General features: G+C 43.0%; 1 protein-coding gene across 1 annotated transcript; it reads left to right on the top strand.

The window, feature by feature from the left end:
- The first annotated feature begins 120 nt into the window (after positions 1-120).
- Positions 121-8,754, top strand: gnl1 (guanine nucleotide binding protein-like 1). Its single transcript, XM_071908971.2, has 12 exons — positions 121-297; positions 1,215-1,365; positions 1,833-1,969; positions 2,103-2,254; positions 3,079-3,150; positions 3,636-3,828; positions 4,070-4,168; positions 4,333-4,515; positions 4,644-4,822; positions 5,891-6,077; positions 6,453-6,593; positions 6,780-8,754. The coding sequence occupies exons 1-12, from the start codon at positions 225-227 to the stop codon at positions 7,046-7,048; spliced, it is 1,836 nt and encodes a 611-aa protein (XP_071765072.1). The 5' UTR covers positions 121-224; the 3' UTR covers positions 7,049-8,754.
- The last annotated feature ends 6,658 nt before the right edge of the window (positions 8,755-15,412 follow it).

Here is a 15,412-nt window from a genome sequence, read left to right as displayed (position 1 = left end):
CGGATATTACACCTGTGGCCACTAAATCCGTCAGTTTGTGAACGCTGAAAATTGGTTTGGTCCACCATTCTCTGCAGTCTGCAGTGGATATGGCGTCACTGAAAAGTGTAGGAGTCGAGAAACTTCACGAATGTAAATACCGTTAATAAGATAGCAGCGTGGCTAGCTAGGTGTCGAAGGTAGTTATATAAAGTACATATATATATTTCCAGCTTCTTTTAAGTATGCCTCGGAAAAAGCCATTCAGCAACAAACAGAAGAAGAAACAGCTACAAGTCAAACGGGAAAGAAAGAGAGGTAACTATATTTACCTCTCCATGCTAACGTTACGTGCTTCTGAAGCCAAGCTAACGTAACTAGCGTTTGCTAGCGAAACAGCTAACGGCTAAATGTTGTTTAGCAGCTACCTGTTTGTGTGTGTTTGTGTCTGTGTATACTAAAGTGAGATTTTACCCACCAGGCGTTACTTAGCTTGTAAGGTAAACCTTCATGGTTTGTGTAAGGACAAACAGTGTCGGATGATTTAGTGTCAAACTTACCGTTAGATCATGACCAGTGTAAACACAAACAACATTTTACTGTTACCTTCAGCAGGTAACGTTATGTTAAAATATGCCGTGTCTCTGTGTTTCAGTGCCCTTTCGTGGACACGGTCATTGACAGCTAACGCTATCGTTAGCTTAGCCAGTCAAGGAGACAGCAAGCTAGCAATGCAGGCAGAGGAAGATGTTATTCATTTGAGCTGCAGTTTCTACAACAGACATTCAGTCTGTGGTCAACAATTAACGTCAACTAGCATCTCAGTCCAGTGTAAACAACTTCCTCTGTTTTCCCCAGACAGTCCCGTGGCAGTAACTCTGACTAACGTTGCTGCTTATACTTATAACAGAGTTATGCAATATCAAAACAATATAAACTTGAGGGAAAATACAGGCTGCAGGGATCACTCCCATGCGAATTTGTTAGTAATTAGCTTAATTGATTACTGCCATGTGTGTACTTTGTATATTCTGTTGGATATAGAATGAGTTATCTGGTTCATCGAATTGCTTGTTAACACAAAAACAGCACTTCTCAACAGAATTGTAGGATAATGTAGTGCTGCTGGAATCCCTGTATACACAAGAGAGACAGACTAAATGGTAATGGTGTCGTTGTCATTGTAAAGTATTGCATCCTACGTGTGACTCATGACCCATGCCCCTGTCTCCCAGGTGACACAGGTTCGGGGCCCAGCAGTCGCAATGCCAGTGTGGAGCGAGGAGGAGAGAGGCAGTCGGATACCTCAGACAGTGAGACCACTGATATTATTAGGAGAATAAACCAGCAGCCCTTCAGTAGAGAGGGCAGACATGATCCCAACAGGTGAGTTGTCACCATCATTACTAACTTTGGAAATTTACCAACATGTGGCCTTGTGAAAGATTTTAGATCTGCTGAGATAAATTCTGATTTGTACTGGATGTTATAAACATAGGGCATGTCTGTCATTTCTTGACTTTTGGAGAAATTCAGATGCAGTGCCTGGAGCAGTGGCAGCATGCTTGAATTAGAAAAAAATGGTTCAGTTACAAAAATTATAATTGGAGCAGTGTGTCAGAGTCTGTAGATAATAAAAGTAAAAGAGGCCACATAAAACTAAATTTAGACAAGCTAGATCATGTTAGGAATTTGCATGTACTGAAAATGATCAAAATCGTGTCTGACAGTTGTCAGCTATAGAAACCCACACTTGTCGACCCACACACTAACACAGCGAACAAACAAAGCAAAGGAAGGCAAATACTTAAGACAATCTTACTGACACTTCCTCCTCTTCCTCCTCCTCTCAGGTTCAGACTGCACTTCGAGAAAGAGAATAAAGAGGAGGTGGAGAAGAGGAAGAAGATTGCCAGAGAGAAGGTTCTGCAGCCAGTGTCAGACAAAGAACTTGAGATTGACATCAGTGACATCTACCCCACAGAGAAAGGTTTGGCTATTCAGTGTTTTTTCTTTAATGTCTTCAAACATACTAGTCTCAAAATAGGTGAAACAGATGAACAGAGTAGGTTAATAGAGTGGGTCACTGCTTGACAAGCGGAAACTTGATTATCCACTGCCAGGTCTTGGTTTCCCACGACGACCGTCCTGGAATTATGAGATGACACGGGAGGAACTGCTGAGGAAAGAGGAGAAGTCATACAGAGAGTACTTGGATGACCTGCACTCCAGAAACCCACCCGGCTCTCTTAGCCACTTTGAGCACAATCTGGAGGTGAGTGACTGAAGCAACTTGACAGACTCTGTGAAGCCTTGATGCATTGAACCCTTTGATGCCAGGTAACAGCCTGGAGGAATCTGCTGTTAATGAGTAGCCTATAAACAGATGATTACCCAACAGGCTTGCTTTGCCACTTTTCACCTTAAAAGACCTAACTGCTAAGGCTGTAAGGCAGAGCAAAATGGCATGTGAAAAGTCCAGGACACACTGTGAACTGAATATTTAAATTTGGCAAAGTTTGATCATGTAGGGATCTGAAATTCTATTAATGATGTATCTATTTTACCTGATTGACTGTTCTTTTCCACTAAGGACAAGGCACCAATATATCTTAAATGCTGTGTTACTGCTTAGTGTTGAGGCTGGAAAAATGGTAACATTTTCAAAATTAAAACCCAGTGGATCATTTCATTTCAAAGCGTAGGCTGAGCTCAAGAGCCACACTTCAACAGAAGCAGGGTTTGGGCAGCCAGCAGTGTACTGTTGTTACTCTCACTTTTTTAAATCAAGCTGTGGATTGAAACTGTGGAAAAATAACATGCATATGAATTAGCTGCTTGTCTTGACTTGCCTGTTGGATATGGTCTTTATAATATTCAGAGATACAGAATTACATGAGCTAGAATAATAAAAACGAGCCCAAGATGGCAAAAAATCTCAATTTTTTCCTGTTGTGAGTTTACTATTTTTTAACCTAATGTATTGTGAACCAAAATGTGGTTCTGAGTATATAAATTGTGAACCCGTAGACCCTCACTCCCTTCCCCGTTGCTTACAATATTTAACCCCTATCCCCACTCCCTTTATCTTTCTGTCAGACATGGAGGCAGTTGTGGAGAGTGTTAGAGATGTCTGATGTTATCCTGCTCATCGTGGACATCAGGCACCCGGTAGGTGATCTCGTATAGCAAATGCTTTGGGGGGCAACAGGGCCACTAGATGGAGACAAACGCAACAATTATCTGAATTCCTGACATGTTTTTATCTGTTTTAATTTACAATTTTCAACTTCACAGCATAACAGACCATATTTTTATATGTAAAGGATGGTTCATGTAAAATGATGTATCCTGGAAAGAGAAAAGAAAAGTAAACAAATAAGCTACAGAGAGAGATTGGTATATAGGTCATGGCAGTGGGTACTAATTATAAGGAGTCAACTACTGCCACACTTTTTTTTTTATTTCTAACTTTCATGCCACAGATATGGCAGACATATTTTAGGTGCAGTTAATTCACTACCTCAATTTAGACTTTCCAAATGTGACGCAAAGTAAAAAATAGCAAAACTCAGTCTTCTTCCTATTAATCAGTTTCTTTGAGTAGGCCATACTTGCCCATTTCAACTAGGTGTTTTCTCATGCATTCCACCCAGGTGCTGCAGTTCCCCCCAGCCTTGTACCACTACATCACAGGGGATCTGCAGAAGCAGGTGGTCCTGGTGTTGAACAAAGCCGACCTGTGTCCCCCTCCACTAGTGATCGCTTGGAAACACTACCTGGCCTCCCAGTTCCCCCACCTCCAAACTGTCTGCTTCACCTCCCACCCTGGACAACCCTACAGCACAGGTGATTAGGGGGAGGGTAGGTAGGGAGAAACTGGTGGGATAGCAAGAGGCTTGAGTGGTAAGATAGTTGAGATAAACCAAGCATTGCAATTGAAATAAACTTGCCATGTGATGAACTTACTGCACTATCACCAGAATAACCTCCTGTGTGTATGTCTGCGGCTCTCATTGCGCTGTCACAAGAATAACGCCCTGTCTGTCTGTCTGTCTGTCTGTCTGTCTGTCTGTCTGCTGGTGTATAGTGCTCCAGAAGAAGAGGATGAGGAGGAAGGCAGGCTGGAGCCAAGCTGGAGGTCCTATAGATATCCTGAAGGCCTGTCAGGAGATCACCGCTGGAAAAGGTGGGAGTCTGTCTACTTTTAATCTTGGATCCTCATAATAAAGCTGTAAAAAATAAAGCTGTAATAATTCAGGAATTTGTCAGTTGCCTAGTCTGTACACACGGCTATTTCCACATGTACACGTGTGCTGACCCTCAAAGTGTTACCTCTTTGCTTCTTCACAGTTGACCTGGCCAGCTGGGAGCAGAAGATCAAGAGAGATGCTGTTGCCGAGCGACCAGATGGGGAGCGGCCAGAAGAGGGGGCGGAGTCGGTGCTGGTGGAGCACCATAGTGATGCCGCTATGGAGATGAGCAGCCCATCCCAGGAGCTCTACAAAGACGGGGTTCTCACATTGGGCTGCATAGGTAGACATTTATGTAGCCAAGGATGGATTGAACCCTGGATAGAGTTCAGTCTAATGTGAGCCAACTGAGCTAAGGCCATGTTTTGTAGATGTGAGGTAATTGATCTTACACTCTCACTCTCTTTCCAGGCTTCCCAAATGTTGGTAAGTCATCTGTTATAAACAGCCTGGTGGGGAGGAAAGTGGTAAGCGTGTCTCGAACCCCAGGCCACACCAAATACTTCCAGACGTACTACCTCACCCCCACGGTCAAACTGTGCGACTGCCCTGGACTGGTCTTCCCCTCCCGTGTCAATAAACAGCTACAGGTACGTGTGTGTGTTTGTTTACTTGAGCCTGGTTGTGCCTTTGAGTTTACTTTCCCATCTAGGCTTGATATCACACTTCATTTGTCTTGAATAGCACACTTCCTCTCCTTCCACAATTCCTCCAGTGTTGGTGAAAGTAAGCCTCATTTTCCAGATTGGCCTCTCTCCCTTACGAAATTACTGTGGATGTGTACAAGCCATTATCATACAATTAGCTAAAATGAGACGGGTGTTCCCTACCTTGTAGATGCCATTCAGTCCCATTCATGATATCGTTAGTCATTAGATTTGATTAGATTCTTTATTGTCATTGTAACAAGTACAATGAATTTCCATTTAGCAGCAATCCATAAATGCAGCTAGTATAAATATACAATAAATAAGTAATAAACATGTATGATTTACAATATCAAATCAAACTTTAGAGATGTGTAGTAATGGAGGAGATTTATGGGTCGAAAATGTAAGCGTACAATAGTAGCATAAAAGCATACAATATACATTTTAAAAAGTAGGATTTATGAAAAGTAGTTCCTGACTGACTCCTCACTTTCACCTGAGAAGGTGGGTTTGTTTCGATTGGAAGTCCCACGGCATTTCTCACCAATCACTAACATCCTGCATGGTTGCTTATTACTTGCTGTTCAGCTGTGAAAGAGTGTTTTTCTGCCTGAAAATAGTCTGAGTGGAAGTCAGCTTTATCATTTCACAATTCGTCCAACTAATTAGTTGGAGCTACTGTTAACAAGAAGTTAATTTGGTCTTTTGCTTTTAAAAAGTTAGGATAATCATGTAAAATGCAGGACATATAAAATATTTATTCTATCTAAAGGTAGAAATAAAAACAACAGCAATTTCATAAGGGAGACATGCCAATCAGGAAAATGAGGCAAACTTTCACCAACACCAGAGGAATACTTTAAGAAAAACCTCTTAGGTGAGGATGTATTATTGATTATATATTCCCACTTTTTGCTTTCAAAGGTTTCCAATGAATCCAAGGCTGTCTTGTGGTGAGGGCTGCCCCCCCCCATCTTCCATCTTCATCTTTGTTTTTATTTTCTCTAGATTCTGGCAGGCATCTACCCAGTGTCTCAGCTGCAGGAGCCCTACAGCTCGGTTGGTTATCTGTGCGAGCGGACCCTCTTCCTATCTGTGCTAAAGCTCAAACATCCCAGCTTGCTGGAGCTCCCGCCCCACCTAGAACACCAAGGGTCTGAAGAGCTCAGCTGGACCGCCTGGGATGTGTGTGAGGGTAAGGCCTCCCTCAGTGCCATGAAACATCTAAGCCGTGCGCCCATAAATGTTGTAGACTTCTGAAATCAAATACATCCTTACTGGCCTAGCATCCCACTAGGATCCAGCCAGAACATTTTTCTCTTATGTCTTTCCTACTCCCCTACTCTCCCATGTTCTTCTGATCTTTCAATCTCAATAAGTAAAAATATTGAGAAGTCAACTACCCACTTTCTTTAAAAAGGCAACTAAGCTGTGGCCCATAAATGACTTTAACGTTCATTCACAAGTAAAGAGCCAGTTGCCACTTTAAAATATCGCCAAACTTGTTTTTTCTGTCATTAACACCTGTTATTTATTGCTCATTTTCTTTCCGTCTCCATCCGTTCTTCAGCCTGGGCAGAGAGGAGAGGCTATAAGACAGCAAAGGCGGCTCGTAACGATGTGTACCGTGCAGCTAACAGTCTCCTGCGGTTGGCCATTGATGGCAGACTGTGCCTCTGCCTCAGACCAACTGGCTACAGCTGCCTGAGAGGTAATGGAAGGGGCTGCTATGTACAGCTGGGCAATAATTCAATGTTGTTTATTGTCTTTCAGTGGAATCTTATCGTCATTATATGGTGATTTGGGGATATTGTGATGTACAATTCTGCTGTCTAAAGCTGATAGATAGATAGATAGATAATTTATATATATTTCTTGTATTATTTATGATCTACAGGGCATTGGGAAAATCACCCAGACTTGCCGGAGATTATGGCTCTGCAAGGAAGGACAGAAGACGATGGGGCAGGAGAGAGGGACGAGGAGGAGGATGGAGAGTCCAGCACCGAGCCGGAGGAAGAGAGAGACAGGGACGCAGATGACGACGAGGACAGAGATGGGGATGATGAAGACGAGGGGTTTGGACACCCAAAAAGGAAGGATGAAATGCCGTCTGGCCTCACTGTCAACATGTACAATGTCCTCCGAGAAAACGAGTGCGAGTGATGGAAAGATCGAGCAGCGAGAAATAATAACAAGTGGTTCCTCATCCCTTGCTTTTCCCCCCCTTCTACCCCAGTGCACTTTCATTCCTTTTTTTTTATTTTGATCTGCATTCCTTCTCACTTTTCCCTTCATCTCCACTCCTCGTGTCATTAACATATCTGTACATTAACTTCTCCCATTCATTCACTTTTTTTCCCTCTCCCCATAATATACAGAGCATATTCATTTATTCCATGCTGTGCCTCTGCTCTGCTTGTTCATCCATGCAACTCGTTCCTCAGTATTGTTATTCTAGGATTGTGTTTGGTTTGGTTTGGTTTGATCGTTTTCTTGCATGTAGTTCTTAGAAACCAAAAAAAAAGTTGTTTCCCTTAGCCTGTAGGGGCATTCTGGTATAATCATTGATTGGTTTTCAATCTGTTCATTGATAAGTGACCTCACAGCTGAGATGCCAAAGTTCAGGAAAGGTCATTGGGCCACAGGACGATAAAACAAATCAGACACACTGTTGATGATGTCATTCACTGGAGCAGCCATTTGGCTCCCAGGGCAGATGGAGATTTAAGAACCTACACCGCTCTAAATCTTCATTATAGACCACAGTATATCACAGCTGTGGTTAAGAGGGGTGGGATGGGAGTGGGATGCGGTTTGTGGGATTATTTGATCATAGAAGTGGAATGGGTAGAACCAACATTTCACGCAATTTTGCAGTTACCAGTATTCAGGCTCTGTTTGAGGTTCATTTAGCGGAACTTGGTTTTGATTAGATTATGTCTTAGTGATATGATTTTAATTAGTATGGTTCTACCCAGCCAGCGGGGTATTTCATGGTCAATGGGGCGGGAGGAGGGGGTTGAATCCTGTATTGCTGGACTAGGCTGTTTCAGGGGTTAGACCTGTAGTGTTTTAACTACTATAAAAGATTATCATTACATGCTGTTGGAGACCTATTTTGTGCAGGATTTGGCTACATCCATTCAGCAAGTGTTTAGGCTAATGGCAGTGCTGTGGGTTTGATCCGACTGTAACTGAACTCCTTTAATTCAGTGAGCTGCACAGAAAGAGAGAGATTGGCCATCGCACTTTCCTGTGCATCAGCGTAGATAACAGCATAGATGCTATCTTTGCTCTTCTTTTGGATTCACAAACTTTGTCATAGATCTCAATTTCACAAAGATCTGATCTTGTATGGCTGTTAAGACACCTGCGGCTGACATTCCTCAATCTTAACACTGCATTTTCATCTCATTTTCTCCTGAAATTAGAAAAACAGCTCAATTTTTTTTAAGCTGTGGCATTTCTTCCGTTTGACCAGTCTCTCTCTCTCTGTGATGTGTGATGGCCCTGCTACAATCCTGTGACTGCTGTATTATTGCGTGCTGTTGTCGTACCTCATTCCTGTGTTGAATTTCACTCAGAGGGAACTCTACAGCACAGTGCTGTGTTACCATGTAATGCATCACACTGCAGCCACATGCACTGGTTTCTACCATCGGTACTATGTAAAGCAATCATTCAACACTACCCTGCTGTTCGAAACACAATGGACACGGTTGTGTTGGTCTGGATTTTTGTGGAAATATTGAGACTGACAACGTTTGGAGAGTTTAGTGTGAGTGTGAAAGCTTGGGTATGAGGTGTGTTTGGCTATTCGCTGCATTCCTCATTTCATTCCTGGTATGCCTAATGATGAACTGGATTGCTTTCTGCAATAAAAAAAAATCCTTTAAACAAACTTGGTGTCCATGACTGGATTGGTATCATCTTTAAAGACATTTTCTAGATATTTGCATGTAAGCCATGTGAGATAATGTGTGTGAATGGTTAAATATATTGTTGTTAGGGAGAGACTTTTCCAGCAATAATGCCTCTTAATACTTGTTATACACTGAAAAATAGTCCAAAGTTATTCCCATTCATGTATAATGCACAAACATACACCAAATAGATTGGAGATGTGTGAGGTTTTCCTTTGAAAGTATTAAGTAGCATTTACAGAGGAGGGTTGTGATCAGATTGGGCGGCTTAAACATATTTGAATGAGACTTGCCAGTAATCAGTTGCTTGGATGTCAGCGAGTTTTTGAGATATAAAGTTATTCTCACGGTAACAACAGTGATTTATTGTAATAGTTGTCTTGTAATTACTTAGGGGACTTGCTTTAAGGAGTAACAGAGACAGATTATTTCTATAATGAGATTTAATGGACTAGGAACAGCACCATACCCACATCTAATTAAAGTCCTCCCGAGCTGTTTACTTGGTAAATTTCCAGATGGGCCATATCTGAAGCAGATAGCATGAAATAGTAAAATTTATCCAATCACAAATTTCAAAGCATAATTAAAGTTTTTCAGAAGCCTTTTAAGTATTGTATTATTATCATTATTATTATTGAACTGGGAGTCCTTTAAGTCCATCTGCAAAGCAGTTACACTGATGTTATGCTTATCGAGATATTAGAACCTATTAGCATTTGTTAGAAATGCTAGTGTCAATGGGGTTGGAAGAAACATGTTTGAAGAATCACATGTGTATAGTTAACTAAATTATGAAACAGTTTGTAATGTAGATTTGATTTATTTGCCTTAGCAGGAGGCCCATGGTCTCCAGTCAACAGCCTCTCCAAGAGATGCTGCTACATGCTTGACTTGTTTGGAATCTAGCTGGATTTCACATTTGAATTGCACTGCACTCTGTGTTTCTTACATTAGTAAATGAAAAAAAAAGTGACACAATAAAACATTACTCAAAGCACTGACCATGGCTTTATGCTACATGCCCTTATAGAACACATTAGCATAGTCTTCATTAGCATATACTGCATGGAACATTAAGATGGAAGATGGATGTGAATTCAGTCATTTTGGAGTTCATAAACTGTGAAGCATATGGAATAAATTATCACCTTTTCCACTCTCAAATAAAATGGTTTCCATCGACATGAGGCACATCAGTTAAGATTTTGAAGCATATCCTTGAAATTTATATCCCATCTGAGAGAGTATGTAATATGGTAATAACTCACTGTCATTATGGGTTACACTATTAGAGATTAGTGCATTGACAGAGTTTGTCGAATCGTTTACACTCTAGACGCCTATCCAATCCCCTTGTCAGAGGGAGTCTCGCTGCAGCTAGTATCTCATTATGTGAGACATTAAGTGAGCCGCTCATAGAAAAGGCAGTTAGTTGGCATGATGATAATCATTACTGAAGACTGTTAAAATTGTTATTTATGGGATGGAAGTGGGTGGAAATCCCCTCAACTTGCACAATGTGGATTCAGTGCCAGCATTTACTGTACTTAAAGATGTTATTTGCTGACTAGATAAACGAAGACAAAAAATAGGAATCATCTGGAATTGTTTCCGATTGACAGCCAGGGCCATGAGCTGCCTAATTTCCCCAGCTAGAGCTTTAACTATGTTGTGGCCCTGAAACCTGTATGGCAGTAATTACACCCAGACAAAGACGCCAGATTTACTGGTGCATGACACCATAAATTTAAAAACTGTTAATTAAATTCTGGTGTGTAAAAATGTCTTAGCTGCCAGCATCGGTCACACCAATAATGCCCATGTGGTTTGAATTTGATTTTTTTTTTTTTTTTCTTGGAAAGCTTTCTCATGATGTAATCAGGTTCTTGTAAGGACTCTTGCCCTCTTCCCTCTTTCCCCTTCCCTTGTTCGCCCCATTCTTCCTTCCCTTGTGACCCCAAATAGCATGTGGGTGAGACCCACCAGTAATGAATTGGTTTCGTATGAGAGCCAGAGCGTGAGCAGACCAGAAAAATTCATTAGTCTGGTTTATACGCTCCCCTGGGTGCAGCATGCAGAGACACACCATACACACTCACACACACACGCACACACACACGCACACACACACACACACACACTCACACAGGTGAGACAGAGAGTAAAGGTGTGGGGAATTGTAAAAACTTTTCAGGACAAGGGAGAACGACAATAGCCACATGTGTGTTAGAGTTCCTTTAAAAGACACTTGTGGATAAAGAAAGAAAATCAAATGTCCCAGCTGGCTCTAACAAAACATTTAGACTGCAGTTAGCCTCATTATAGTAAATGATAGTTATATATCTTAGCTGGCAGGTACACCTATGTAGTCACTAGAGGGCTATCAAAGCCAGCATTAGCATGAATCTTTGCTGCAGTTAACGGTCAGGTGCACCTAGCTGATTGTGCACAGGCTTCTCATTTGTGGTGTTAATAGTGTGTATGCACACTATGTGTTACATGATATCACATCCATGTTCAGTTTTATCACCCTGAGAAAGGTGGGTCACAAACTATTATGAGTGTGGATGGTGTCGCTCTCTTTCTTCTCTCTCTCTCTCTCACTCTTTCGAAGACAAAGCTTGCCTGCAGTCATCCACAAACAGCTTTCATATCTATGTGGACAAATGTATACGATCATAGTCACAAGCATTCCCACTCATATGCTGAGACCACACACACACTCACATACACACACACACACTGATTTACTGCCTGGGCAGTTGTCCCGCAGTCTGCTTCCTGGTGCTTCAGCAGCGGGGGGGCGACGAGGCCTCAGCCCTGCAGATTGGATGTCTTCAGCTTCTTCTCTTGTTTGTTTCCACCACACAGCCTTTCAAGGGCAAAAAGAAATATGAATTGGGAGAAATTAGAAGAGATAACCATATGGGACAATATGCTTATCTCACAATATGATTCAATATGCGATAAAGGGTTCACAATTTGATACAACCATGACATGATGTAATAAATAAAAGTTAAATGACAACAAAGTATGACTGTGCAGAATTATATTTATTTCTGAGCCACAAATCTTGCTAGCAATGGCACTGGCTTGCTAGAATATCATTATAAAGTGCAAATAATATAATTTTGATGGAGATCTTGTGAATTGTGATTGGCAAGTCATCTCATTTGTGATTACTACAGCAGAATAAAATGTAGCTGATATCGTGATTAATTTTTTTGCCTCACGATACGTATTGTCACATGTTCATATTGCAATATACAGTATATTGAATTTCGATATATCGTCTCATCCCTAATAACCATGGAGATTTAGTGTGGCAACGTTCTGATGACACCTCTCACAAATGAAAGAAAATGGCATAGATTCCCTTTGGAAATTGGCTTTCACCTCCTTGTCAAATCCTCCTTCATCAGTCCAGATGTGGGAGAGGTTCAGGCAGTTGAAATGGATGCGGCCCAGACTGAGTTTTAAACAAAGTGCAGTCAGTTGCTGTTATCACAGAGGAGCTCACCCAGGTAAACACACCACACCCATCTATTGTCGAGATGGCTCTGTAAATAGAGCGGGATGAAAAGCGAGACTGCAGGGATCCCTTCACTTCAGGTGATCGACGCTCGGCAAACTGTCCCACAAGTATGTCAGCCCGAGGTAAACTCAAAAACAATATTTTCCGCAGCAAGCGTTCAACACGATGTGTACAGAGCAGCTTTCCCATATTCCTCCCACAGAGGGTCACAATATGGCAGCTGGGTTTGTTTGTTCTAAGGACTTGTGCTTGAGTGTGGAAAGGGCCCGCTCTCTGTTTGACATGGAGCTTTTAAAAACACAAAACACTGCCAGTCTAAACGCAGAGGGGTGCAGTGTTTTCTAGTTCAATAATACTGTAATAAATCGTTATTAAAGCATCAAGCTTCAAGCATTTTAATTTTCTCGCTTGATGAAGCAGAGCATTGTGTTGTATATGTGTATGTTTCTGTGCATGTGTGTGTGTGTGTGTGTGTGTGTGTGTGTGTGCGTGTGTGTGTGTGTGTGTGTGTGTGTGTGTGTGTGTGTGTGTGTGTGTGTGTGAATGTGTGTGTGCGGTGCTGCTTGAATGAGTCCCCTTCAGTCATTGGCTTGTGTGTTTGTCTGTGACCCTGTTTGTGAGTTGGAGTCCATGTGTCAATAGGTATTTTTAGCACCACCTCTCACTGCATAGCAATGGCACTCATTCGCACCCCTCCAAGCCCCACCCCCCACCCCCCACCCCCCTACCCCCTTCATCCCCTTCATCCCCCACCCCAGCGCCTCCCAATCCGCCACAACATTCACTCTCACTGGAAAGAGCCAGCAACAGTCTGCCTGAAAGTTTAAAAAAGAGAGGGAGAGTTTAGATCCAGGAGCTGAGACTGAAAGCAGATCAGACTTGGGTTACCATGGAGATAAAGTCCTCTGGCAAGGCGTTCAAAATTACTCCAATGAATTATCTGAGTTTTGTTTCTCCCTTGGGTTTTAACCAATTGGAATATTCATTACATTTATTAAAGGGGTAGCTGTAGCTCTATGTCTTTACACACACGCACGCACACACACACACACACACACACACACACACACAGGCCCCATGAACACATACCAACGGGACTGTTTGAGACAGCGAGCAGCCGAGCTAAACTACTGTTTGAGCCGAAGAGCAGGGGGGTGGAGAGGCTTCTGTCTGGCTGAATGAAAGGCTGAACATGTAATTGGTAAAGACAATGGGTGGAGGGCCAGACAAAGTAGATCAGGGCAACATCCGATGGTGGTTATGGTGAGTAATTCCCAAAGCGCTATTGTTAGCAGCGCAGAGAGAGGAGAAGAAAGGAAGGCCATTTTCATTCACAGGCTGGCCAGGACAGGTGAGGAGAGGAGAGGAGGGAGGAGAGGAGAGGAGGGAGGGAGGGAGGGAGGGAGGAAAAAGGAAGCGAAATCCTAGAGGGGCTGGAGTGACAGTTTGAACAGGGGGTGACAGTTGTAGAAGAGCTTCCCAAATGCCAAAGCAAAGGCTGTAGTCCTCACTATGACATGGGTGTTACTGTGTGTGTGTCTGATAAATGTGTATGTGTGTGTGTGTGTGTGTACAGATGAAGAGCAGGGGATTTCTGAGCGAGGGGGGTGAAACCTGACACCCAAAAAGAGTCCACGCCTCCCCTCCTCCAGCCATGAGGAAGAGGAGACGCAAGTGCGCTGCTACAGCTGAGTGAGTCTCCAGGGACCTCCTGACTGTGTGAGGGGTCATCTGGAGCGCCCGCCTAGCACCCCCTTACCCCCAAACTCCCTCAGACCCCCCTCCCCCCTTTCCACATTCCCCTGACAACACTGAGCTCATCATACAAACCCAAGATCCACTTCACACACGTCCAGCCCTATGATCACATGAACAGACTCTCCAGGCATGATTGGATTTATCCAGCAGCACATACTTAAATATTTATGAGAGAGACTGGTGTCGCCTGGCAAACATTAATCTGCTCACTGTAAAAAGTACAGGACTCTGTGTACATTTCCCTTTATGTAAGCAAAATTTGGCTCCAAAATGAGATTTCTACTGCTTGAAAAAAGTGGCACGTACTCTTACAAAGTAATTGATGACGCAAAATTTAAATGATTGTACTTTGTAAAGGATAGCAGCCAAGAAGTAATGATTTTTTCCCCCCAAAATGGATATGCAGCGTCTTGAAAACAAATTCTTCAGCTCTTCCGCTCATCAGTCAGACAAACACACACTGACAAATTAAACAGCGAAGACAGGAAAAAGGGCTAAGTTGCAGAAAGCGCTGTGAAAAGCGAGAGGAGCTGACACAACCTTTTTCCACACCGAACGCCTAAAAAGAGAGCTGCTGCAGGGGCTGTGACGCCCACCGTGACCCCCACCCAGGAACCTCCCCCTGGGGCAGACGCTGACCCTGCGACCCCTGACACCTCCAGCGCTCCCACTGCCTCCCCAGGGGCCAATCAAATACACCCTACCCCAGGCCTGTGACACTGATACTGACAAAGCACAGACAAGTCACAGTAAACAGACATAGGGGGGACGCAGGGGTACACGTATAGTTGTACATACACACACACACACACACACAGACACACACATACATACATCCCTGCTTTCTCATATAAACCAAGCATCCGCCCACAAACACACATGCGTGAGAAAAGAAAAGGGAATTGGCTTGCGGCAAATGGAGCTGTGGAGCTTTATGGTGTTTTTTTTTCATCAGCCATTACAAATCTGTGGCATTTACTGGTTTCAGATATTCCCAGTGAAAAAGACAGTGGGGGGGGGGGGATGTTTCAGAGGCCAGTATGCCTGGTATGTGGGTTTGCGTCGGTTCCCAACATACTGCAAGCTTCGCATTCTGGAGCTGATCTGTGTTGTCTGATTCCTGCAGCCTTCCACAGCTGTCAGACCATGACAGGGGGGAGGACAGAGTGTGTGTGTGTGTGTGTGTGTGAGTGTGACTGTTTGTGTGTGTTGTCCCATGAGTGGGAGACTTTAAGTTCTAATTCAAATGGGTTCCCCCCCCCCCCCCCCAACGTGAAGTCAAAGAGGTAATAAATTCATGCTACGTA

This window comes from Centroberyx gerrardi, chromosome 12, assembly GCF_048128805.1.
Source record: "Centroberyx gerrardi isolate f3 chromosome 12, fCenGer3.hap1.cur.20231027, whole genome shotgun sequence".
Classification (NCBI taxonomy): domain Eukaryota; kingdom Metazoa; phylum Chordata; class Actinopteri; order Beryciformes; family Berycidae; genus Centroberyx; species Centroberyx gerrardi.
The sequence above is the reverse complement of the archived record's forward strand: the minus strand, read 5'-3'. Positions and strand labels throughout refer to the sequence as shown.